Source organism: Solea solea, chromosome 10 (assembly GCF_958295425.1).
Source record: "Solea solea chromosome 10, fSolSol10.1, whole genome shotgun sequence".
NCBI classification, from domain to species: Eukaryota; Metazoa; Chordata; class Actinopteri; order Pleuronectiformes; family Soleidae; genus Solea; species Solea solea.
The window spans coordinates 9,289,949-9,314,911 of record NC_081143.1 but is presented as its reverse complement, the minus strand read 5'-3'; the positions used below and the strand labels follow the sequence as shown (position 1 = coordinate 9,314,911).

Sequence of the window (24,963 nt, the reverse complement as noted above, 5' to 3'; positions counted from 1 at the left end):
AAATCTTTAAAAGAATCTTTCCTTCATGTGGATCTGTTTATTCTAGTTTTGATTTAAATAAATGTGTTAATAACCATTACGTTGTATTCATTTCCAACAGAACTCCTTTGATGAGTCCCCCCAGCACTGACATATCTTACTACAGAGAAATTGTTGGAGAAACGTTAAGAAAGAATAATCAAGCAGAAGCTGCGAGATCACAACTTTTTAGTCCTTCGTGTGTGTCACGTTCCAAAAACACACGATGCCGTATCTCTCATAACATGTTAGAATTTCCTTAGATGTGCAGCCATGTCTTTCAAACTTCAGATATCAATTTTAAACCCCATCAAATTAAATTGAACTAAAATTTGCTCCTGAAATCAAAGAAAAAGCATACAACAACTCCACAAAAACACCAGAGGAGTCACCTCACTTCCCTTATGTACATTTTACCGATACACACATTACAAGGAAAAACCCACACACTGCTCCTATTCATCACTCATTTGCATCTGTGATGTGTTCCTAATAAAGTGGCTACTGAGCGTACCTTCCATATTATAGGTGTGTAAATGTTGCCATGAGCTGTTCACTACATTAACACTGATGTAATAGTTTAGATTGAAGCTTTAACACCTGTTAAGTGTTCAATAAACCCATAAACAAAGACTATCAAGCGGCAAGCTAATCACAGCATGGTCACATATAAAGCATGATGTAATGTTAAAAAAAAATCAAACATCCCAGTGGGGCCTAATCAGAATGAGGTTGAGCAGCTGTGGTAAACTATATAAAATGTGAACCCCTACACTAAGACTGGGATTTTCCCCGCCATTGTGTGCAACTTATTAGAGTTTTAAGGGGCCAGAAGACAACAGCTGACAGCAAAATTAACTTCACACTGGTAGAGATGTTTAAGGACAGTAGGGCAACGACTGATTAAATCTTTAATGACCGTAAAAGGCCGTCTGGTTAATGGATAATCAAAATGAATTAGACAAGGAGGAACAATAAATACATGATAAATGATTAAATAAAAAAAACAAAACTAACATGTCATACCCAGTGGGCCACTATTACCATAACCACTCAAGAGGACACGGTGAAAATGAGGAAAACGACCCTCTGCCAATATTTATTATGAGACAAAACTTTAAATGACCTGTTGTTTACAAGGTCAATAGCTGACAGGATAAAGGACTTCATGCACTGAGGAGAGAGATTTAAGACCTGCATTGTGCTAAAAAATCACTGTCTGAAATATCATTCACAGGCTGCTGCTTTACATATAGTTAAGTTAGTTATAGTCAAGAGCATATGCACAGGTGACTTATCCCATATTCTTTACGTTGTCACTTTATATATGTTATCATACTGTTTATTTTGAATGTTTCTCCCTTAAAACTACCAGTATGTTCATTTGTGATTCTAAACTACAAGGTGGAGACCAGATAGTCAGGATCGGTTAACAGGACACAGGGACTACGTCACTACAAAGAGATTAAATATTCATTTGTCGCAGGTGCACAGAACATCGACAGGGCAACTTGGCCAAGTTTCAAATTAAATGACATTAAAGCAGCTGGCTAACGGCGATCTGTAAAGGATCATTTGATTTTTATAAAATCTGATAAGTAAATGAGACAGAACAGAATGACTGACCCGGGAGCTCCTTTTTCACAGGAATATCAAACAAGGTCACTTTGAGGCGGTCAACAAATAAGTTTACATAAATAAGTGGAGCTTTATCTCAACCAGCACTGCACATGAATGCAGGAAACAAGTGTTCCCATGAATTATGAAAATCCTCAAGGTTATCAAAACACGTTTGCTTAACTTTTGCCTCCAATAAGAATAGAAATATCTGACCACTTCGCTGACAACTACTCAACCAGCTATTGTATGCTGTGCAATAAAAACACTAAATTGAGGGAAGTAAAAATGAAAAAAAAAAAAAATGTATTGCTATTTTATCTACTTTGAATATAAATGATTAGCCATTTTGGAGCTTCATTATGTCCATTATTTTTTACAGCTTAATTAAACACAGGTCAAAAGGCCAAAACTAGTCTGTAATTGACCAAACTGTCGTCAAGGTGACCTGTTTAAAAGTCAGAAGTGCCAAGTCACTGTGGAAGTGTGATTCATTCATCTTCATTTAAAATCCTTGAAACTCAATGACTCATGGAACGGCAGATGTTTCCATTAATGAATATTCTCAATCAGCTGCTTTTACATGTGAACACAAGGCCAGAAGGCACTAGGATTATTTATAGATTGTTTGGAAGCAATAATGGTGGAGCACTCACTGACTGTCACTGTAGTAGGAAATGTAAACTTCAATCTCTCACAAGTATAAAGTAAACACTTTTTAAAGCAGGCTCTCATTATCAAACCACTGTCAAATCCACGCCCACATGATGCACTTTGCCCAGAGGAAGTAATTGCAGGGAAATGTGTCTGGAACAGAGGTAGAACCAGGTGACATTGTCGTCGTCCCCCCACCTGGTGTTGTGGGCTGTCATCTTGATTTTCTTTTAAACAAGACACACTTCTATTTGGATGGAAATGGAGAGCCCTGTAATAAGGGGTGGATTTTTCAGCGGATCACATTATATGACACCATCTGCCCTCAAGCATTCCCTGCTTTATCACCCATTTGACTCAAAATGGGGCCATCATTTACAGAATGGACATCATTCCTTATTGAAGAAGACCTTAAACAAGCGGATGAGACCAATAATTACTCAACCAATGTTTACAGGTGTTATAAATCAAGTGGTCCTTTTCTAATAAACTTAAACATACACAGACAAGAGAATAACTGCACTGACTTTACTTTCCAGACATGCAGGCTTTGTGCATCATTTACATACAGTACTGTCTGTGGTTTGACACAATATCAGCTACATACTGTATGTGAACAAAGGATTAAATCATCTTTTCATTTCAGAACAGATTAAATCCTCCTGCCATGTGTTGCAGATTGTTTCCACATCTCTAAAGAACTTTCTGGTGCTCTTTAAGAAGCAGAACCTTTACTTCCCTCAGGGATGAATGAGGAACCGGTCTATTTAACACAAACTACACTCCAGACACTTTTGTTTAATATTTAAAACTGTGTATGCCTAGTTGTAACAGTTTTGTTCTCTGTGTAGGTGTTTTAATTTCTTACTCTGGTGTTAGTTTGTCTGCGGGGAGAGCAGCCTCCAGTACTTATTTTTGCCTTTTTCCAGTTTTTGTCCTGTCCATTCAAAGCAAAATGTATCCGAAGTGTCATCAGCAGATCACGATTGCAGAAGTACAATCTGAATGTTGAACACACGTGAGTGCAGATGCAGTGTGTGAAGCAGGGATTCAGACATATAACAGAGATTTAACTCTGAGCATCGTCTCCTTTAGGACTCTCCACTGAAGTCACACGCACTGGACAATCCTTCAGCTGTAGATTACAGACAGACAGGGGATAAAAAAAGGCCCCAATAGAGTTTAAGTATTACCCTCCTTATTCTGGGACAGATGTGGATCTGATGATGGAAGCGTGCTGATGTGTGCGCACAAACACACACAGCTGCAGATTTAGTGAGACAGCAGTGTCTTCAAATGTGATGGACATTTTAGCAGGATCCAGGTTAACTGCTATAATTAAAATACACATGTCAAAATTACTTACCAACACCATGTGACCAAATGAATAAAGGGTGTCGTTTTCAAGGTAAGTATCTAGAATATTAAGTAGAACTAAGCATAGTAATCAAAGTCATTTTTAGAAGGGGTAAAGAATAATTTCCACCAATGAAAGAAGAAATTGACGCATTCTCAGAGGAAACATCTCTGAAACAGAATCTCAGGTCAACCTTTGCGCATACCTGTTGGATTTTTGATACAGATGTTCCTGACGCACGAGACGTGATATGAACAGTCGGAGTAAGCCATAGTCTTAGTCTTAAAAGCAGCTTTAAATGGTCTGTCACAGTATGTAAATACGGGATGGTAAATGACAATAGATACGAACAACGCGCCGTGCACTTTTAGTCTTTGGTTCAATTTGGCATCTTTAAATTGACAAACAGCAAACGGACTTTTGTATCAGTGACCCACCTTCACAGCAGAACATCGCCCACAGATACAATCCAATCAGTGCCGATCCCGAACTCTTCCGAAGCTCCATGGCAGCTGAGGAGCTCAACTCCGACCAGCTGCAGGAGATGTCAAACTTCAAGTGAGTGCAGCTTCTTCAGACCACTGCTCTCGCTCTCTCTCTCGCTCGCTCTCTCTCTCTATCCCTCTCTCCTCAAACACACGCGCTCGACTGTGTCTTGGGTCGACTGTCACCACAAAAGTGACTGGACTCTGCTCCTCCCGCTGCGCTCAGCTGTATTTTGTTTTATACATCACACAAGCGGTGATGACGACACAAAGCTGATGCTGATGCTGCGCAATGTCGTCAACTCGCCATCAGCGCTAGTTCCAGTCATGTCCGTCTCATCCATCTTTATGGATGATGACGTGACAACGCTCAGTCTCAATATACGCACACTAGAATTCCCATCGATATTTTACAAGCTCCACAAAACTTTACTGGCTCGTGCACTCAAGTAGAAACAAAGAAAGAAACCATTAATGAAAAATACACAAATTGACTTCAGCCTGAAAACAATGTAGCTTTAATTCAACCCCCTTTTAATTATGGAGTTATTTCTGCTTTCCAAGTCTAATCACTATTCTTAAACTAATCTATTCTACTTTAGGAGCCTTGTCCTTTTTTGCAAGCCGAGTCAGCTCTTGTATAAAATAAAAAAAACTTTATATGGCACCACCGTCTTTCACTGTTTTCCCTCCAGAGGCAGGTGTAGAAACTTACGGGGCGTGTCAAGTTTAAAGCCCTAGTTCTTGACAGTGATAAACTGTGCCTTATTAATAATAGTCTAATAGTTTATGAGGTGCAATAAACACTGCCAAATAAACTTCAAACTGAAATCCAAACAGTCATGGGTGGATTATTGGACCATGTGTGTCTCTGTGGTCACATCTGGGCATCTTTCCGGTCACTGACTCTCTCATCAGGATTTGTGTTTGATTTGTTTTATTTTGGTTGTTCTGAACAAAGACATTGATTCTGGGGTCTTTTTTTTAGACCATAACCCTAACCCTATTTGAGTGTTGTTTGTTTTAGAGAGAGAAAAGGTAACTACTCTGCTTTTCTGTGCAGGCATCATAAGTATTGCAAAGACCAAATTATTTTCCGTTTACAGTTCTTTGATGCAGGCAGTATAAGTGGTAAAGCTCACTAGCGCTACAAAAAGATTTACTGAGAGTATTATACAAATCTTTTATTTCATTAAAAAAAAACAAATCTATTAACATTATCATGTGTAATTGCATTTGGTGCAAATCAAGTCTTTCAAAGTTAAAGTAACTTGCCAAATGTTTATATTTCTTTTTGTTTTTAATTGTTTTTTCTTTAGTTATTTGTTGGTTGTTTTGTTCAAGTATGAGCCTGTGGGTGTTAAGATACTTTCCTGCCAACAGTGTCACACTATTCCACTCATGAAATACAATACTGTCCTGTACAGTAAACATGAGCAAAAACAAAACATGTAACATAGGGAGAAGCTCCACTCAGCTTCTGGATTGTTCAGTACGAATTGGGTTTTATCAAACTGTAGCACCACACAGGACCATCCTTCTGGTCCCAGATGGCCTTTCCACCTCATTAAATGAATATTAAAGGAATCGCATCATTTGACTCAGCGTAGGGTGAACGTCGGTTCAAGGTTTGAAACTACAACGCCTGCACTTTTTAGACTCTTCCATAGGGGGATGAGACATCATTCTCAGAATGTAAACACGATGTCCGCCATCTTTGCTAAACATTGTTGTTTTAAGGTCCTATACTTACCTTTTGAAAAAAATTGGTTTGTTCCATGTGTATAAAGAAGATTAAACCTTTTTTGCATCTTAGGACTCTCTTTGAGATTGCTTAAACCTGGAGCTCCTTAGAACTTCATGGGTTATTTTTTTTTAAAAAAAAGCTGAGTGATCACATCCCCATATGCTGCTCTACTGTGTTATGAGAATCTGTGAGCAATGCAGGTGATGAATCAGGTGAGATGAAAACAATAACATGTTAGCAAACACCACTGATGCATTTTTAATCAGCGTGGCAGCTTTTTTTTTTCTCTCTATGTGGCCAGTTGTTAGTGCAAGAGAAAAAAACATCTTCAGGGCACACAGGCAGACAGAACACCTTATACAACCATGACACGAGACACTGTGTTACTGTGTGTGTGTGTGTACAGCCTCTTTCACACATTCAGACATGTTTCAAGTTGTTCCGTGGTGTGATGCACTGATGATAGTTCCCAATCTATTAACTGACTCATAGATGCCACCCTCGCTCATTATGTGCCTTAATGTTCTCTCTCCCGACCCCCCCCTTGTCTTCCTCTTAGTCATCTTTTCACTCATTCTCACTTCCTCTGTTTGTTTCTTGCCACAACCCACTGAACCCCCCCGCTGGTCCTCCTTTCTCTCCATCTCAGACAACCATCTTTCCTCTTACTCTGTTCCTTCTACTCGTCTGTTATGTCCTTTTGCAGCTCTGCTTGTGAGCATCAGATGCAGTGATGCCCTCAGACCATTACATGAGAGCCTGCAGCGTTTCCTCTCACTACCACTCTTCATCTCTGAAATTTGTCTCAGCTTTAGTTTGTGTACCCTCCTGCCCCTTTCTCCTTCTCTGTCACTGTCTGTTTCTTTCTGACTTCAGTCTGGACACATCACATTAAATAAATGTCCTTTTGGCTATAAGCCTACAGGGATTGAAGCTGTGGTGTGTGTGTGTGTGTGTGTGTGTGTGTGTGTTGATGTATGTGTTTGCACGTGGGTTGCCGCCCCTCTTTCCCTTCATAACCATAAACACATTAACACAAAGCACATAGTGTATAGCAGCCTCAAGCCCCAACCCATGAATATCATAACCATATATAAGCAACATCTCAGGCAGAATCGTCAACCCTTAGGCAAACCCCTGATTTATGCTGAGGCGCATAGCACAGCATATGTCTCATCATCATGCTTCATCACCTGACATTAAAATATACTGTATATGTAGAAGCTCCATATTGTTTGAAAAACAACCATCTCTGTTACACAGGTTACCAGAATTAAAGCAAACGTAGCTCCACTGTATATTTGGCTTCCATATCCATTTCTTGACTTTTTTCTTGTGTAAGTGAGCACAAAGGCGACGGAGGACATGAAAGCTAAAGGTCATGTTCAAATCGAGAGCTCTGTTTTCTTTGAAAAGCACGAGACACCTGTAGACAGGGAAGCAGGGGTGAGCAGCAGAGCTTGTTTTGCAGAAATCTAAAATGACCTTTTCACCGGCAGCCTGAATCGTACAGTTACTGTGGCAAAACACACACATGCACATAAACACACCAGGTTTGAATATGTGAGGAGTGCATCTTAAATCTTTTGCCCCTTCCCTGATAGCATCAGTTATTTCCCCGAGCCACTTGCAACAACAGAACCACGGACCTATAATTTCCCCACAGTGAACAACTTGGAGTCTATTTAATAGAAATGTGAGACAGAATGCATTTTTCCAATCCTCATCTTCAATCCACAGCAGTGATAAAAGATCTAATACACACATTTGCGTCCTTAAATAATCCCAGAACATGATGTGAATACTGCTTCAGGATTCTTTCTTATTCACTGCTTTACATCAGTGTCCTAGGAAACATCCTCATCCCATATGATTAGAAAACCAAGAAGTGACTGTACACTCTCTGAATCAGAAGCAGCTGTTATTGTGCATTTTGATTCTGTGTCTTTGCCAAGAACAGACATTAATTGAAAGTGCAATACTACTTAATAATAACTACAATAATACTTTATACAATGGGACAGTCAGGCAGAATATATGTATGTATATATATATATATATATATATATATATATATATATATATATATACACACAGACAGGCAGATAGATAGATAGATAGATAGTAAACAACACTTAATTTTATACCAAAATTGCAATTCTTTTTTTAACAGTAAATATTGGGGTTTTGTTAAGTTTAGAATATGTTTAATTGCATGTATGCATGTGGATTTTAACTTTTTAGATTCAGTTAACTGATGCTCCTTTTCCTTTACCCTGACCATTTAATGCTGGCATATGAACATGTCATATTCCAGAGCTAATATTTTGGGTTAGATATAATATGATTTACTGTTAACAATATAATTTAATCAGTATTATACATATATTTTATTTGCTAACTCATATTATGGTCAATTCATTGGTTAGATTGTATTTATCATCCTCCATAATCATTTTTTAACAGTGCATGTCACAGTTCCTCTGCTTCCAAGGACCTGGAGGGTCTTGTTTATTTATGTGGACTCCTGAGGGCTACACACACACACACACACACACACACACACCTGTCTGCTCGAGTCAGATCTTCAGTTGTGAATAACAGAAGCAGGCTGAGGTCAGACTGTTGAAGTGCAGGAGAAACAGGGGAGAGGCTTTCACTTAAGCTCACCAGCTACTTTTAATGTGACACAGGAAAAAAAGAACAACAACTTGCGTCTCCCAGAAACTAGGCCAAAGCACCAAAACACTATGATATCACCAGAAGCTGACACTTATTCGAACAATATTCGGTGTGTGAAAAAAAGCCTGTCGATGAACTTTATAGCAGTTAATAACTGGAAGGTCTACAATTTAGGCCGATAAAAGAAATATGATAATAGGGTTACATCAACATGTCACTGTCTACAACTGTAGTGATAACTGACAATCAGAGGTGTCCTAAAAGTCAGGGCAACATAAGAAGATAGTCTAGTCTACTACTACTACTACCACACAAAGGCTATAGCTTAGTCCTTATGCTTATCACATCTAATACCTGCCAAATAAATAAATATGGAATCCTAAAATCCTAAAAATCAATTCTAAAACTGAATGGTAACCTACATTAGAGTAACCAACAAAAGCAATGTCACCTATAATACTGTACATCACCACTACAAACATAAAACTAGGACATTTAACAGATTATGATTTTATTTTTGCCATATTACTGTGTGTCTGTGCGACCCAAACACACCAAAATGTTATTTAGTTTGATGATAAAAGGTGATCCATGTGTCTCTCTGGCAAAACAGAGATGTTTGCTGCCTTTTAGTGGTGGTACTGTGTAATTACAGCCAATAACACATCTGAATAATTTTAGTCCATATGAGAATTAATATAAAGTCAGTCCACTTACTAAAAGAGAAAGGAAAATCAATTGCTCAAACTTGTTTGGCTTAAAAAAGCTATGAAATATTAAAATGTTAATGATCGATGCAGGCAGTTAATTAAACCATTCCATTATATATATGACTTATTTTAAATATAATTCCCGGAGATGATTTATATGATTTATATGATTTATAACCATACATATTTGCAAACATAACACAACAATGAATGTACTGAAAGTACATTTAGGAATTAACACATTAAGAATATTAAACATTAATTGTGACTCAGTACTATAAACTATTTTATTGATTTTCTTATGTATGAGTTGACTACATTATTATCAAGCTATTGAAGCCTTGTGGTCCCTGTCCACTTAACCTGTTTGTATGCATCAAGTTACTATGGAAACTAGGCAGGAAGTTTGATTTTATACATCAGATTTTTTTATTTTATTTAGAACATGTTCACAGCACATACAGTAAAGTACAGCTGGCTTGACAACAAGGTGCATATGACACACAAAACAACTCTTTATGTCATGGCGTGACATTGTGCGTGTTGGTGCATGTATAATGATAACGTTACAGTAATACAAACATGAATATTCAAAGCATACACGCAAATTTAACCTGCTTATTGCTTTCACTCCTTTTTATACTCCTGTGCATGCACCTAAAAAAATGAAGGACAAGTTGCATGTTAACATTACAGTTTCCAGATAGTCATTACAGGCTGTGAACTGCACTGTCGGGAGGTAAACGTTTGTAGTTTTGAGTTTGTTTCTACATTTGAAATGTACAGTATGAATCATTTATTGAGTTTTATTAATAAAATATGGTTAAAGACAAACAAAGACGAGTGGTTTCTGGAGAGTATTTGTGAGTTAGTGTTTGTGTGTGTTTATTAAGGTGAGCTGAGGTACATCTGCAGAGCAGGGGTGAAGATTAGAACAGTTCCTAGTATTGACACTGTGAGGAACGCCCAGAGAAAAATCCTGTCCAACACCTGAGCCACAAACTTCCAGTCTTGTACAACCTGAGAGGGACAAAGAGACACACAGAGAGAGAGAGGGTGTCAACAGATGTTAGTCTGTGTCAGCTTCCACCATTTCATTCACAATGAAAACAACCGACACAACACAAGCACTACTCTGTGAACATCCGAAGCTGATAGTTTATGAAGGAACAAGGACAAGTTGCAATGAGTAACTTTTATTCATTATTGTTGTTATAAACAATATTGTTCTGCTTCTGTTTGGTTTTTGGTGAACAGAAACAACTTGGGCTCTTATCTCATCTCATCTTATCTTATTATTTTCAACTGCCTGGCTTTACTAGCGCCATGTTGCTGTTGCTGCGCCCATTCATTTCACCTCTCGGATGAAGTGCTCCTTTTTGATGTGACGGCTGATGTAGCGGACTGAACTTGTGGCTTTCTCCAACATGGCCAGCCAGGCTTGGTTCTCATCCTCCTTTCCACCAAGTGGGCCTCTCTGCTGGCTGCTGCCACTGTGGCCAGGAACACCTTTCCTCCCTTCACCTCTGCGGGGCTTCACCTCTGGGCTGTGGGTCTCCATATCAAGATAGTGGTACCTGCAAATAATGGAAACAATAAGTGTTTTAATATGTGTTATGGCCCTCAGCCCTTCCTGTGTCCTGTCTGTGTGTGTGTGTGTGTGTTGCAGGTTGCTGTGGTGATTACTGATTGGGAGCACCTCTGCCCAGCTTCCCACATGATAAAAGCCTGCTGGCTTGGATTGTCTCTCTCGCGCTTTTCCCCTGGGATTGTCAACCTGCTGCTCGTGATTTTGTTTTGTTTTACACTAGACAACATGCACCACATATTGGACATCGCACCCCAGCACCACTGACACTCACCTCCACACCTCATTGTACTTGTTTTATTTTCACGTCCCCCGTGCCTGTACTGTGTTTCGTTGCGGCCCTAGAGCCAGTCGTAACAATATGCTTTTTCTTATCTTCAGGAATTAGCTTAAGGCAACTGGACTCCCGGGGTTGTTACGGTTAAGGGTACCATTACGGTAATGACCCAAACAACCCTCTTTCACACCTTGACTCAGGTGAAACTAACAACCTGAAGCTGGGGCCTTGTCCACACCGAAACAGAACTTTCCCTGCACTATTTTTTTTCTTTTTTAAAAAAGATTTCCATAAAAAATTTAGATTTTCAAGAAGTGTCTTTACACACACAACGCTGGTTCTGTGTAGATAAAAATCAAAACTTTTTGCAGATTCTCCCGAACTTGTTCTTGTGTGTCAGGACTCTAATGACTCTAGACAGGTATCCAGCCTTCAGAGGCTTCATTCCTGGATCTTTCTACCAGTTGGTCAGAACTGAAGAAGGGGTGAAACAACTCCAGGTCCAGTTGGCTACAGATAACTACCGCAGGTGACTACGATGTGGGTGAGTGAGAGTCTTAACAGACATGTTTTCAAATACACCAGTTACTATCCGTCTCACCTGTCAGTGTGGCCGCGCATACACAACAGTCTGGGCAGTCTCTGAAGGAAGAGGCTCTTTACCCATGGAGCCATGGGGTGGTAGGTTGCAGAGGAGCGGTGGTGGACATTAATGACAAAGACAGTGACGATGATGGAGAAGGTGACAAATATCATAATGAAGAGCAGGTACTCTCCAATCAGTGGGATTACCTGGTTGGGACACAAAAAAGACAAAAAGAAAAGTTGTATTACATAAATGATGTTCATTAATATTTATGTTACTTAGTTTTGAGTTACTTGTACTTTATCATGTGGTGTAAGTTCTCCTACTAAATTGAGAGTGAGAAAAAAGGTTTAATCTGAGACAGTAGGGTTAGGGGAGTGGAGGGCATTTAACATCAGGATAGCAGTTACTTTACTTTACACCTTAAGCCTGTAATCACCTCACACAGTAAATGATAGAGCTCTACACAACTATGGTGATGTTTTTTCATTCATTTTTCATTTATGTGGCAACGTGCAGTGACTTGATACAGGCATTTATAGAAACATGATTAAATACAATTTGAGATGCTGCTTTTATGTTTATTTCATTAGTATCTTCATATTTATTTCTTATATTTTATTGACCTTTATGGATTTTTAATGTTATTGTACACAACAGTGTTGCATTTAAAATTGCTTTATAAACATAGTTGGATTGATTGCACATTTAACTACATTCACTGTTATTTTGCTATTATAACTTAAAGACGCTGAATATCTTTCCTCACTGTTGTGTCCTCTATAGTACATTATAGGACTTATAGTACATTATTTAGACAACAGTATAAAAGCTTATTCAGAATATGTGCCTAATAGAGAGGAACAAGTGATTTTTCACACCGTTATTTAAACTCAGCATTTCCACTGAGATCTCTATTATACTGAAGTCAATAGGCTGTTAATTGGGTTGACATTTAGTGTAAGCTGCAGGTAAATGATAGGACTGCAGTGGTGATCTGTGTTAATTAGAGCATACTGCAATTAAGATTACAATTAGGATAAGTGAACATGGGGGAAAGCAGCAGAGATTAAAAAAAAATACAGCACAGTAGAAACTTTGGAATGAACATAACTGAGACACTTTTTTAAGCTACCCACCTTTGAGGATGAAGGAATGATTTCTTCTATGACCAAGAGGAACACAGTGAGAGACACCAGCACTGATGTGGACAGTGACAGTTTCTCTCCTTCGTCTGATGGCAGATAAAACACCAGCACAGTCAGAAAGGACAGACCCAGGCACGGGATGATGAGGAAGAGGGTGTAGAACAAGGGCAACCTCTTGAGGATGAACGAGTATGTGATGAACGGGTACCAGTAAACCCCATCCCTCCTGCTCCCTTTCACCCCTGTTGCATTGAGGATCTCCCATTCGCCGTTGTCGAAGAAGTCTTTACGGTCCACATAGTGATCCACCAGGACCAGGTCCACCATGTTTCCATCGTACGTCCAAGAGCCAAACTTCATGGAGCAGTTCTGTCGATCGAAGGGGAAGAAAGTCACGTCCATGGTGCAGGAAGACTTGTAGCTGGCAGGTGGAGTCCATGTTATGGTGCCATCCCAGCGCACAATGGCTTTGGTCATCAGGGAGCCCTCAAAGCGGCCATCCGCACTGTAACAAGACGCGAAAAGGAGGAGGCAAGGAAAGAGGAGAGGTAAGATGTGAAAGAACACAGAGGAGAAAAACAGTTGCAGAAGCAGAAATAACCTCAGTGTGTGCAACTGATAGTAACTCACTTTTCATACAAGACAATGTCAGGCAGCCATATTGTCTCTGAAGGCACTCTGATAGAAGTAATACCTCCATATTCATCTGGATCCCACTTCAGTTTCACATCAACCCATTCCTTAAAAAAACATAACAATGCATTTTAGTACAGTCATAAAGTAGAGCTATAAGTTCAGCACCATGGACAGCACCAGACTGCGAGTCAGCAGTATTTTTCTTTGTATACTTGTTACTGGTTTGTTTATAGTTTACAATAGTCCACAATTGTATTTGTGTGTCTTTGAGTCAACACTTTATAGAGTTAAATGTATTATTATTCATACAGCGCTTTAATTTTTTCAATGATGCTGTTGTACTTGAATCCAACACATAAAGGGCAGGAAATTGAGACATACAGTAAGAGAACCACAAGATATAAAAAAGATATAAAAAGGAAAGCACTAAATAAAATTGAATTAATGTTCACAGATCTTTGAAAAGTTCTTTCCATTATTGTCTGCGTATGTATGCTCTTGTATTTTTACCTCTTTAGAACATTTTCTTGCATAAACACTGACCTTGTCAGGACTAGTAGTTATTCATGGAGGCCAAAACCTGGTCCTGATGAGGCAGAACCTAATTTCTGAGGAGCTGATTTGGTTGAGGGCAGTTGTGCTTAGGTTTAGGTCAGGGTTAGGCATTAATTGGCTATGGTTAAGGTTAGAGATAGTGCTTTTTTTTTTGCACTGTCCATATGAATGGAATTCAATGAAGAATAAAAACCTGTATGTGTGTGTGTTAGCATTCATACCTGCCAAAGCCAGACATTTGTAGTCATCAACTGGTTCTTTTCATCCTCAAGGAAGAAACATGGAAGACAAATGTCACCGGTTAGAGATCTTTGAAGCACTTTCCATGAATGATAAAAAAAAGAGGCTAATGAGGAGCAGATTGAGGGAAAAAGTTGAGTAGTTAGGAATGGATGGATTTTTTTTTAGTGGGTTAATTGTTTCTCCTGCCACTGTGAAAGTAGACTGGATAAACTTGACGGTTAAGTGCCTCAGGCATATATCACAGTGTTTAGTCAGAGAGAGGGATACATACGTTATTTCTCACTGACCAATACCACTGGCTAAATTAAAGTAGCTACTGCTGCTGCTTCTTTTCCACTGTGCAAAGTTTTTACATTTCAGGTACAAGTGAGAGACATATCCAAGAGGAGAGTGATGGAAAAAGAAAAAATCGGAAATGGTGGGCTGATAATAAAGAGAGAAATCTATGGGAAAGATAAAGTGGAGCAGAGGTGAATGCATGTTGTGTGAAGAACAATCGATATGTGGTGGTTTCTTTGGGAAATATTATTTAAAAAATAACAGTAGTTCTGTTAGAATACCACAAGATGGCACTCTCCTAAACTTCATTTCTACATGATGGGATAGAATCAAATGCAAATGTGAGTATGCTGTGGAGTTATGATGAGCAGGCTGTGTGTCTGTGCTCCTTTTTGTTACCTCTTTAGGACCTTCTCTAGTACGAACACTGTTCTTGTCAGGACCAGTAGTCCTCAAGGAGACCAAAACCTAGTCCTGATGTGGCAGAACCTCATTTCTGAGGAACTGGTTCAGTTTAGGGATATAATATTTAAATTGTGCTTTAAGTTTAAGGCTAGGTTTTTGCATTAACTGGTTATGGTTTAACTTTGGGATAAGGATTTGCTTAGGCTGTCCAAGTGAATAAAAGCCAAAGCAAGGACTTAACAAAAATAGCTGCAGCACACCTGTGTCTGTGTGAGTGTGTATGTGTGTATGTGTGTGGGTGTGAGCCCTTATGTAAATAATAAATGTGATCTGGTTCCTCTCAGCCTGATGGCCTCATTACTTCCACTACTTTTATGGCAGACCACTTTGGACCTCTCTTTTAACCTTTCTTTTTCTCTTGTCTCTTTCCAGTCTTCCTGTCTTGGGCCCTTTAAGTCCCTCATCTCCTCACTCTCCTACTCATCCATCTTCACACAGTCTTTAGTCTGTCCTCTGTGTTACAGTTCCTCTGCTGACCTCCACAAATAACCACCCTCTTTACCATTCTATATATATTTATATATGTGACATGATGTTGATCTTAAATTGAGTTTTCCTTCCTTCCATCATTTCTTCCAATAATCTCAACAACAACTAGATTGGCTGCAGCTTTCCCCGCTACCTTTTTATGGAGAATAAAGTGGTAGAAAATGGATGATAATAATCATAATAATATACCGTAACAGAATTCTGAAGGGTTTGCTTAAGGGTACAAACACTTTTTTAAGATGCTGCGTGCTGTTTTGTTCTCCTGTGTGACTCCAGTGTGTGCACATGTGATCACGGCAGAGACAGTTAAAAGGCCCTATCTAATATTAATATAATGCATAATTCATGCCAAGAACATAAGAGGAGCTAACATTCCAAATTCTGACGTTATTTGTTCAACTTTTTTTAAATTTGTTGATTTTAGTCACCTGGGGTTAATGTTTTTGACTTGTGATAAATTATTATATCATTGAGGGCACTTCCACACTTGCAGAGATGAGAAGGGTTTTAAGAATAACATTTAGATATTCTAAAAAAAAAACACAAAGCATAAATGACATTGAGTTGACTAAATAAGCCTGCTTTAAAAAAAAAAAACAACTATTGGCCTTCTGCTTTTTTTTTTATCTGATTACAAAGAGCATTTTTTCCTCAAGTCAGTCACAGTATTTCCATTCTTCCAACAACTAAAAAATATGAACCAAACTCACAAGCTGCGCTCAAATAGGACACAAATTCTGCATGTTTGTGTATCTCTGTTTTGAATTCTCACCACATCAACCAGCTGTGAGATCTTGAGTCCGAAGCGTACGGTGATGGTGTCGTTGGCGTGCTGGACAGGCCGTACCCACTTCTGATAACCTTTGAAAAGGTTCCTCAACAAGGAATCCTCCAGCTCAGCCAGCGACACAAAATCCTCCTGAGCTGCAGGGATGAGCACACAACAGAAGAGGTAAGATTACCAGATTAAAATGACTAGATTAGCCAGTAGTGAATCTGCATTTGCATAATTTGTGGGTACATGTGTATCTTCACAAACACTACATCTGTCTAATAGTTTGGAATAGATAATAAAATAAAACATTCTACAAAGTGAAGTGTTCTATGAAATTAAAACAAGTAAACCAATAATTGAAACAAATGCTAGTTTCTATAGTCTAGGGCACACATGGGCAACATAAGGACCTGGGGCCAGATGTGGCCCGCAAAACCAGCTTTATCCAGCCTGCGATGTCCTCACCTCAAGTTGGCTCTCTCAATTTTCTGATGACTGAATCAGAGCTAAAATAAAAAAGTTACCTTGGAATGTTGTGTTTTAAAGAGTGGACATCTAAATATTTTTTCACAATAATGGTTCAATATCTGATATGGTGATGCTCTGGATCTGTGCAGTGCTATACAACGTTACTGCAAATACAGACCAAACATCGGTCTCACATCTTCACAACTCTCACAAAACTTTCCATTTGAAATAGTCACAGGAAAAGACACATATCAGTGAGGTTACATGTCACATTCTATGTTTATTTTTAAAATGTAAATGTTATTTTTCCATCCATCTTCTACTGCTTTACACACATGAGGGTCGCGGGGGGAGCTGTGGCAATCTCAGCTGACATAAGGCGATAGGCGGGGTCACACCCTGGACAATTCACAGAGACACATATAGAGACAAACAACCACCCACTCTCACACTCACACCTATGTTCAATTTAGAGAGTCCGATTTACATAATCTCCATATTGCATGTCTTTGGACCAGAGAAACCGGAGAAAGGAGAACATGCAAACTCCATGCAGAGCGGCCCTTGTTCCGACCGGGTTGCAAACCCGGGTCTTCTTGCAGCAAATGCTAAATGTTGAATATAAATATTGTTTTTTCCCTATTTTGTTAAAACCTTGTTTTTGTTGCCCTTTGCTTGCTTCATTAATTTCAATGTGGTTCTTTGGAAAAAGAAATGTTGCCCACCCCTGGTCTAGGTAGACCACACATACATGTAATATTAGTTTGCATCAATGCAGACACAGATGTGCACATGAATGTTAACTTGTTCTCAGTCTTTATTTAAACATATAGAGTCATGCCATGCCATGCCATGCATGAACAATGTGAATCACCTCTCCAGAGTCTCAAAAGGAAGTGGAAGGGAGAATTAAGTCAAGGCCTAAGAGTCAAAACACACACAGACACACACATACATACACACAATCAACCCTGGCATGACAGCTGGTCATGGCCGAGTGACCGCTTCTAAGCTCCCAAGGCTGACAAAATGATCATGTTGACATGATCACCTCCGACAGAATGAATTTCCAGGGGAGACAAGCTGAGCTCAGAGCTCTTTGTGCAGTCAAGCACAAGACATAATAGTCAGTTAAAGAGTGACGCTCACACTGAGCACGAGACAGGAACACTGTTTTCACTTCGCCAGCCACTGTTCAAGCACAGACAGCTGAGCGAAATTGGTCTCTTAGGTCGACAATTACAGGCAACACACTGTGATGTTTTCCAGAGTTCAGTTAGCTTTCACTTCTTTGTTTTAACTACTGTGTAGCTGCATTGAAATCTCAGAAAGGACAGAGGAGTCTACGTGTATTCAGTAAAAAGTACAGTATTCAGACTAGGGAAGACTAGGTTAGTCATTTTTTTATCTATCACAAATTAGTCACCTGATTAACAATATTATATGTTTCCTTTTGTTCATGTGTCATTTTTCTGGAGCTTGTCTGCTGTGTAAAACATTTTAGCTATCATAGACTGAAGACAAAAAGTGCACGTGGGTTTCAAGGTCTCCCTTACATAAGTGAAAATACATTGAATAGCCACAAGGGGGCAAATCCAGAAAAAGTCCATTCAAACGGAAGTCTACTTCTCACTGATTCATGAGGACAGTAAACACTTTGCTGAGGACTTAATGGTTTTAATTAGGTCGTCTTCAATGGAGAATGAGTTCAGATTTTTATAGATGATGTCGTAACTGAATGCCACTTGCAAAGAACATGGAAACAAATGCGACGTGCGGGGGAAGCTGCTGCCTTTGTTAGGGCAGAAGGCTGCATCCATGGTGCTACACCTTTTCAAATGCATGTAACATACTTTCTCGCAGACAAACTTGTCTGGGTGTAAACCATGTTAACCGGTGGAAAGCGAACACGCCATGTTTCCGCAAGTAATAACTTTGTACCTCAGCAATTATTGTTTGTGATTTGTTACATGGGTGTCACATAACTGCTGAGCCGCTAATCTACTTTTTTAATTTTTAAACATAAAAACATGCGTTTATATTTTACAGGAATTGTGAGGGAAGAAGGAATTGTGTTTAACTATCAGTTGAAGAAACTGCATGCAATTTGCAACCCAAAGTCAGACACATGCTTACATTTGCTCTGATGACAGCCAGTAAGCTCATCCAGACGTATCGCCGTAATGTGCCTCTAAAACTGCATCTCAGCAAACCCTGAACCTCCTTCCAGTTACTCACTGTTTGTAATTAAGATGAAGATGACAGCTGCATTCTCTGGATGCTCAGAGCATTATGTGGTATTTGTAGTTTAGTGACTCCCACAGTAAGTCAGCGTCTCTATCACCTCACAGCTCAGGGCATTTGTCCACACACAGTAAGATGGTGATATTTGGCACTGTCGATGGTAGTGTTGCAACAGAGGCTGACAGCCAGAAATAACAACTTCCAATCACCAGCACAAACAAGGGGGATGGAGCAGAAGAGTGGAGAGGGCTGATAAGAGAAAGCGTGTGGCGCAGTGACCCAGAGCGATTCCCTCCAGTGTATGAGAGAGACAGAGCGAGGGGGAGGGTGGAGGTTAATACTGTAGGAGAAGTAAAGGGCAAGGTGAAAGAGAAGAGGCGGCAAAACAGATACAAAAATCAAAAAAAGATGTCAAATTTTATTTTAACCTGAGGTTTTATGCCATTTCCTTCACATGCCACATGCGATACATACATGTGCATGAACAGAGAGAGGGACTGTTTATACATTCTTTTGATCCTATCAGCATTCATCTGAGGGTCACTGAAGGAAATCATACTATTACGATTTCCTTTTCTTGCTTTAAGTGGGTTTGAATTCTTGTATAATGTTCATGTGTTCAAAGGCGAGTTCAAGGTTAGGACAGCATGGCATCAGTCATGGAGGACATCTGTTGAAAAGTCTTTTTGTACTGTGTTTTGTACCAGAGAAAGGGTCTATCAATGTTTCTTTCTTTTTTTTATCAGACTAAGTTTCTTGGTTAAATGATGGGTTTAAAAATGGATTTTATTCAGGTGCATTTGTTGCTGGCTATTGATGGCTGATTTTACATCATTCTTTTCTATGCTCAAGGTACGAATGACTGAATCAGATTGATTTTCTTTTTGCCAACCAATACAATGAAAACAACACCAAAAATGAACAATATGTTTGACCATATTTTTCTTTTTCTTATGAATGTCTATTGCATTTGCTACAAGGTCAACTTTCTTTGTAACTAGTCAGAAAATATTTTTTTAAGAGCCAGGTAATATTAAAAAATCCTGCACAATGTGGTTTTTAATGTCATTCATGACTTTGTTCATATAGATGATGGTCAAAGCTCAAAGCAGCTTTACACTACAGTTTCATACAGTGCATCTATGTGCAGTGCATTTGACCTCAGTTACATTACAATAGCCAGTTAACAGCTGTGTATTTATGTACATCTCTCACTGTGTTCAAGCCAGCCAAACTAAATTCGGCAACACGTTTAATCCAGTGCAGTAACTGATCCTGTTTTCTGACTAGTGTATTTCTGAGTGACCTGAGCATAGCCAAGCCAACCACAGGAGACTGATTGTATAGCCTACTGTAGCTTGATAAAACTCACTGGTTGATCCAAAAGTCTTTGCAGTCATTGCTGAAATGAACAGATGGTCAAAACTTGACTATATAATATATACATAATTCTCCAGGTGGGTTTACTGCAGCACTCTATGCACCAGTGTCTTAGATCTGTTTCCTACAAGCAAACTCTCTGACAGCTTTTGGTTGAATGTCCTTGGTCCAGGCAGGACAGAGGAGCCTTGCTGAGGAACATCAGGGGCATCGGTGAAGTGGGTGACCAGGCAGAAGTGGAATACTGCATGTATGCAATATGCTTTTCCTGGGCAGCAGCTGCAAAAAATAAATCCATGAAGCTGCTTATACTTTTTCAGCGCTACAGCTCCAGGTGGTGGATGTCATTCATTAACTGTGAGTAAGTATGTTTACAGAGCACACACTGCCATAATCAAATCTGGAAATACTGTTGGATTGGCTTGAAAATAGACACTGGCACTAGATACTGAGTAGAACGGATTTTGGGTAGAACAGTCTAGGTGGATCTGGGTCAAGATGAGTTGTGCTTGGTAAATATCATGGCTATTTTATAAAGGAACAGTGGATGGCATCACACATTTACATTATTTAAGTCCTTGACAGCTCAGTTTTTGGACACAGGTTATATCAATTTCTCTGTGAATCTAATATTCTGATACTTGCATAGTATTTATTTATTGCCTTGGCCAGCTTATTAATCAAATAACAGATGTAAATCTCACATGCTATAATAGAGCATCATAATTTGTGCCGAACAAGTGATATCATAGATGTTACCTTGTGAAAATGTATTTATATAACATTTACTGGCAGATTGTCAGAGATTCAGATGTATCAGTGGCAGCTAATGAAGTACTGAGCTGTTAACAGAGACATAATATGTGTATGATGAATTGTAGGTAACACTGCGAATTGAAATTTAAGTTATAATTGTTGTTGATGGAAAATGGAATTAGGTGATAATGAATGAATATAATTGGTCATCCTTACGAGGCCTGAATATTCACACGTGTGTGTGTTCCTTGGGCATGTGGCCACAAATTAGGTTAAAAGTTAAAGCCTTGTTAAGACTCAGACAGATTACTTTCCATTGCATCAGGTCTCACTGTGCAGCACTCACTTTGTAAGAGCCTGAAACTGAGCATCAGCTACATTTTATCTAGCATCTCGACAGGAAGCAGCTCAGTCGCAAGATTCTCATCTATAAAAACAAAGGAGCCAAACGTCAAACACGGCGGGGATGGATTATTCGACTGAACCTTACTTCAGATACAGGCTGACTGGCTGTTTTTAGTGTGTGTGTGTGTGTGTTTCCCTGTTTGGGACCTTTTCTGGTATAACAACTAACCTTATCAGGACCAGTAGTCCTCATGGAGACCAAAACCTGGTCCATTAGACAGAACCTAATTTCAGAGGAGCTGTTCAGGACTAAGGTTCATTTAAGGTTAGTTTTAGGCAACTGGTTATGGTTAAGGTTAATGATAACACTCTGGTTTGGCTGTCCAAATGAATGGAAGTCAATGCAGTGACCTAAGAAGAATGGCTACGCAAACCTGTGTGTGTGTGTCTGTGGTTGATTGAGCAGAGGTGAAGGGTATATTGATTTGAATGGTTGGGGGATGGGGCTGGTTTGCCTGTGAGGACATTACACTGCATTGTTGTGTGTTTGTGACTGTATGTGTTTTTAGGTACAAAGAACATATGAAGACAATGCACAGCGTGTGCAAACAGAACACATGGTAAACCAACATGTGTTTGCAGGACAAAGAAAATACAGGTTGCTGATGAGTGATAGAGACACTGTGTTGACCCAGCACTCAAACACACCCTACCTTCTCCTCATTGGAAACACCCCATGGTCACAGTGGTACTATCACTTTGACACTGCCACCATCTGTTCACTGCAGAAGCACAGCGGGATGTACCTTTTTTTTGTATTAAATTAATCTTTGCATTCTTTTCTCTCACATTTCTAATCAGCGGCTCACACATATGGAGAGGGAGAGAAGCTTTGGAGGTGGGATGGAATTTAGGTAAAATATCAAAGTGTGATTTTTCTAACATACTGCAACTGGAATTTGATAAGGTTTTTTTTCAAGTTTCAACAGAGTGTTGCTGCTCCTACTTCTAATAGGTTTCTAGGTTTCTAGTAGAGGATGGGTTATATGCAGAGAAGGGATTTCCCCTGTGGGACTAATAAAGGACTCATTTATAAGTTTAAAACTAGAAGGAGCATTACCTCTTTACACAATCAAAATATTAACAACCATTTTTTACTACTCTCGTGCAAGGATGAAAATTTAAAGATATGAATAGCTAACGTACTGCTTCTTTACATTTGCATAGAACAAAGAACAATCCATCCACCCATCTTCTACCGCTTTATCCTCCACATGAAGGTTGCAGGTGGTGCTGTGCCAATCTGACATAGGGCGAAAGGTATAGGTACACCACCGTGGACAGGATGTCAGTCCATCACAGGGCCACACATAGAGACAAACAGCCATCCACTCACAATCAATTTAGAGTGTCAAATTTGCCTAATCCCCAAATCTGCATGTCTTTGAACTGTGGGAGAAAACCGGAGAACTCACACACACAACCGTGTGGCCCCAAAGAACAATCAAAACGAAGAATTTAATTAAATTGTAACCTTTACGATTCGACAATCATTAATTGTTCAGCCCTACTTTACAGTTGTAGCTGTTGCTTTTGCTCCTGTTTACCCACAATGCAACAGGACAGGTGCCTGTTGGGGAGAACAAAGACTGTGCACCGTGAGAGCGCACAGTTTCATAGGCACTAAACATCACAAGTCATGACATGTACAGACACAAACTGAGGCCTCGAGATTATTTTGAGTGGGATATATGTTAGAATGGTGGACTGAATCAATAAATCTAAGCAAATCACAAGAAAGGCATTAAAGGAAAGGATCAATAACAAACACATGTGAAGTATTGGCATCATCCCAGCAAAACAAAATAGATCTCAAACTAAACTGAAACAGAATAAAAATAACAGCGACATATATATCATCTCATCCCGAGGTGTGTCATGATTCAAAACAACCTTGCCAGGAATTTGAATTTAAGTGCACTGACGGACACTGTGGGACACTCACTGAAGGTGGATTTATAATTTTCATCAACTTGTCATCTCTCCAGAGCCTCTCTCTTTCTCCTTCTCTGTCTATCTCGCTCTCTCTCTCTCCCCCCCCCACCATCTTTCTCACAGGCAGAGGGTTTTCTTTACAGCATGTGCTGCCAAGAGCCACTCCAACTCAAGATTAGAGTGGTGTGAAATGCTTTGCAGTAAGCTGCTATCAACAGAGAGAGAGAGACATAGAGAGAGAGAGCGGTTGGTCCACAGTGAAACAATTATTACATTTTTCACTTACCACCATCACACCTAGGAGACAAACCTGGGTTGCTGCTTTATTATGTTTGGGAATTCTTTGCAATCTGATTTTTCTTTTTTTTATTAAATGCTATATTGTTATATTTCATACTGTATTTCCAGACTATCCTCAGTTCCTGAGGATGAGGGCGCTTCTCTTCTGTCATTAGCTGTCATAAATCATCAATGTCCTCTCTCTCTCTCACACACACACACACACACACAGCTGACCCCCATCACTGTCCCGCTGCCTCACACACGGTTAAAAGTGCAATCGGAAAATGAAAAGCACCGCGTGTGCTTCATTAAACTCTCCCCCTCTGTGTGCGTAAAGGAGCGCGGTGCAGGATGCTGCTCCAGGAGGATTCCATCTTCTTACCTTGCGTAGTCGCTCTCCCAGGGAAAGCCAGGGCGAACCACAGCACCGCAACCGCAAACTTCATTCTCTTCCCTCTCATCGTCAGCAGAAAGCGAATGGATGGATGTGAGTCCACGGCGGAGATCAAACCATTTTACAACAACAACAAAAACAACAACGACCCTCCTCCTGCAGGAGGCTTCTCCTCGTCGACACCAGAGCGGGACCTCCGGAGGATCATGTCCAGGTTCAACAATAAAGGGAAGGTTGTTGATGGCTTTGTTTAACACACACAGCCTCCACAGTGTGGTTCAGCTGCAGCTCGATGTCCCCCCAACCCCCCATCGCTCTCTCTCTCTCTCTCTCTCTCTCTCTCTCTCTCTCTCTCTCTCTCTCTCTCTCTCTCACGGTGCTGAGTTGATGAGCTGATGGATGCTGCCGCACGCAGTGGGGGCGGAACGGGTGGAGGGCTAGCCCGTCACAGGATGAGACGGATCTGGACTCTGGTCTCCATCCAGTGGTGAATAAATATTACATTACAGATTTCAGGATGAAATAAAACATACAGGTCATCCAATGTAACTCGAATGCAATGTATTAATATATTTTTTCCCCCTGCACATTTACAATATCTGTCAATGTTTCAGTTTTGTAGATAGGTATACTATTAACCCATGTAAACTACAACATCTATTACTACTACTAATCCCACTACTACTACTACTACTACTAATAATAATAACAACAATAGTATTAATAATAATAATAATAATAATAATAATAATAATAATAATAACAATAATAATAATAATTGCACTGAA

General features: G+C 39.6%; 2 protein-coding genes across 5 annotated transcripts in view; both read right to left on the bottom strand.

Moving 5' to 3' along the window:
* Window positions 1-4,261, bottom strand: part of LOC131467021 (neuronal acetylcholine receptor subunit alpha-7-like) — a 33,267-nt gene extending 29,006 nt beyond the window's left edge. For both annotated transcript variants that reach the window (XR_009241470.1, XM_058640695.1), the window contains exon 1: window positions 4,084-4,261. Coding sequence is in view for 1 of the 2 variants with exons in the window: in XM_058640695.1 (XP_058496678.1) it covers window positions 4,084-4,153 (70 nt within the window). In the remaining variant the exon portion in view is untranslated. The remainder of the gene's footprint in view (window positions 1-4,083) is intronic.
* Window positions 4,262-9,675: 5,414 nt separating this feature from the next.
* chrnb3a (cholinergic receptor nicotinic beta 3 subunit a) lies at window positions 9,676-24,515 on the bottom strand. 3 transcript variants are annotated; one of them, XM_058640696.1, is made up of 8 exons: window positions 24,164-24,514; window positions 16,309-16,460; window positions 14,282-14,326; window positions 13,500-13,609; window positions 12,861-13,374; window positions 11,737-11,927; window positions 10,628-10,847; window positions 9,676-10,290 (listed from the first exon to the last, which is right to left on the bottom strand). In XM_058640696.1, exons 1-8 carry the CDS (start codon window positions 24,240-24,242, stop codon window positions 10,159-10,161), a joined length of 1,443 nt encoding a protein of 480 aa, XP_058496679.1. In that variant the 5' UTR covers window positions 24,243-24,514; the 3' UTR covers window positions 9,676-10,158. The 3 variants fall into 3 exon arrangements, with proteins under 3 accessions (XP_058496679.1, XP_058496680.1, XP_058496681.1); XM_058640697.1 differs by having other exon boundaries at window positions 14,282-14,317; XM_058640698.1 differs by lacking the exon at window positions 14,282-14,326 and having other exon boundaries at window positions 24,164-24,515.
* Window positions 24,516-24,963: the final 448 nt, after the last annotated feature.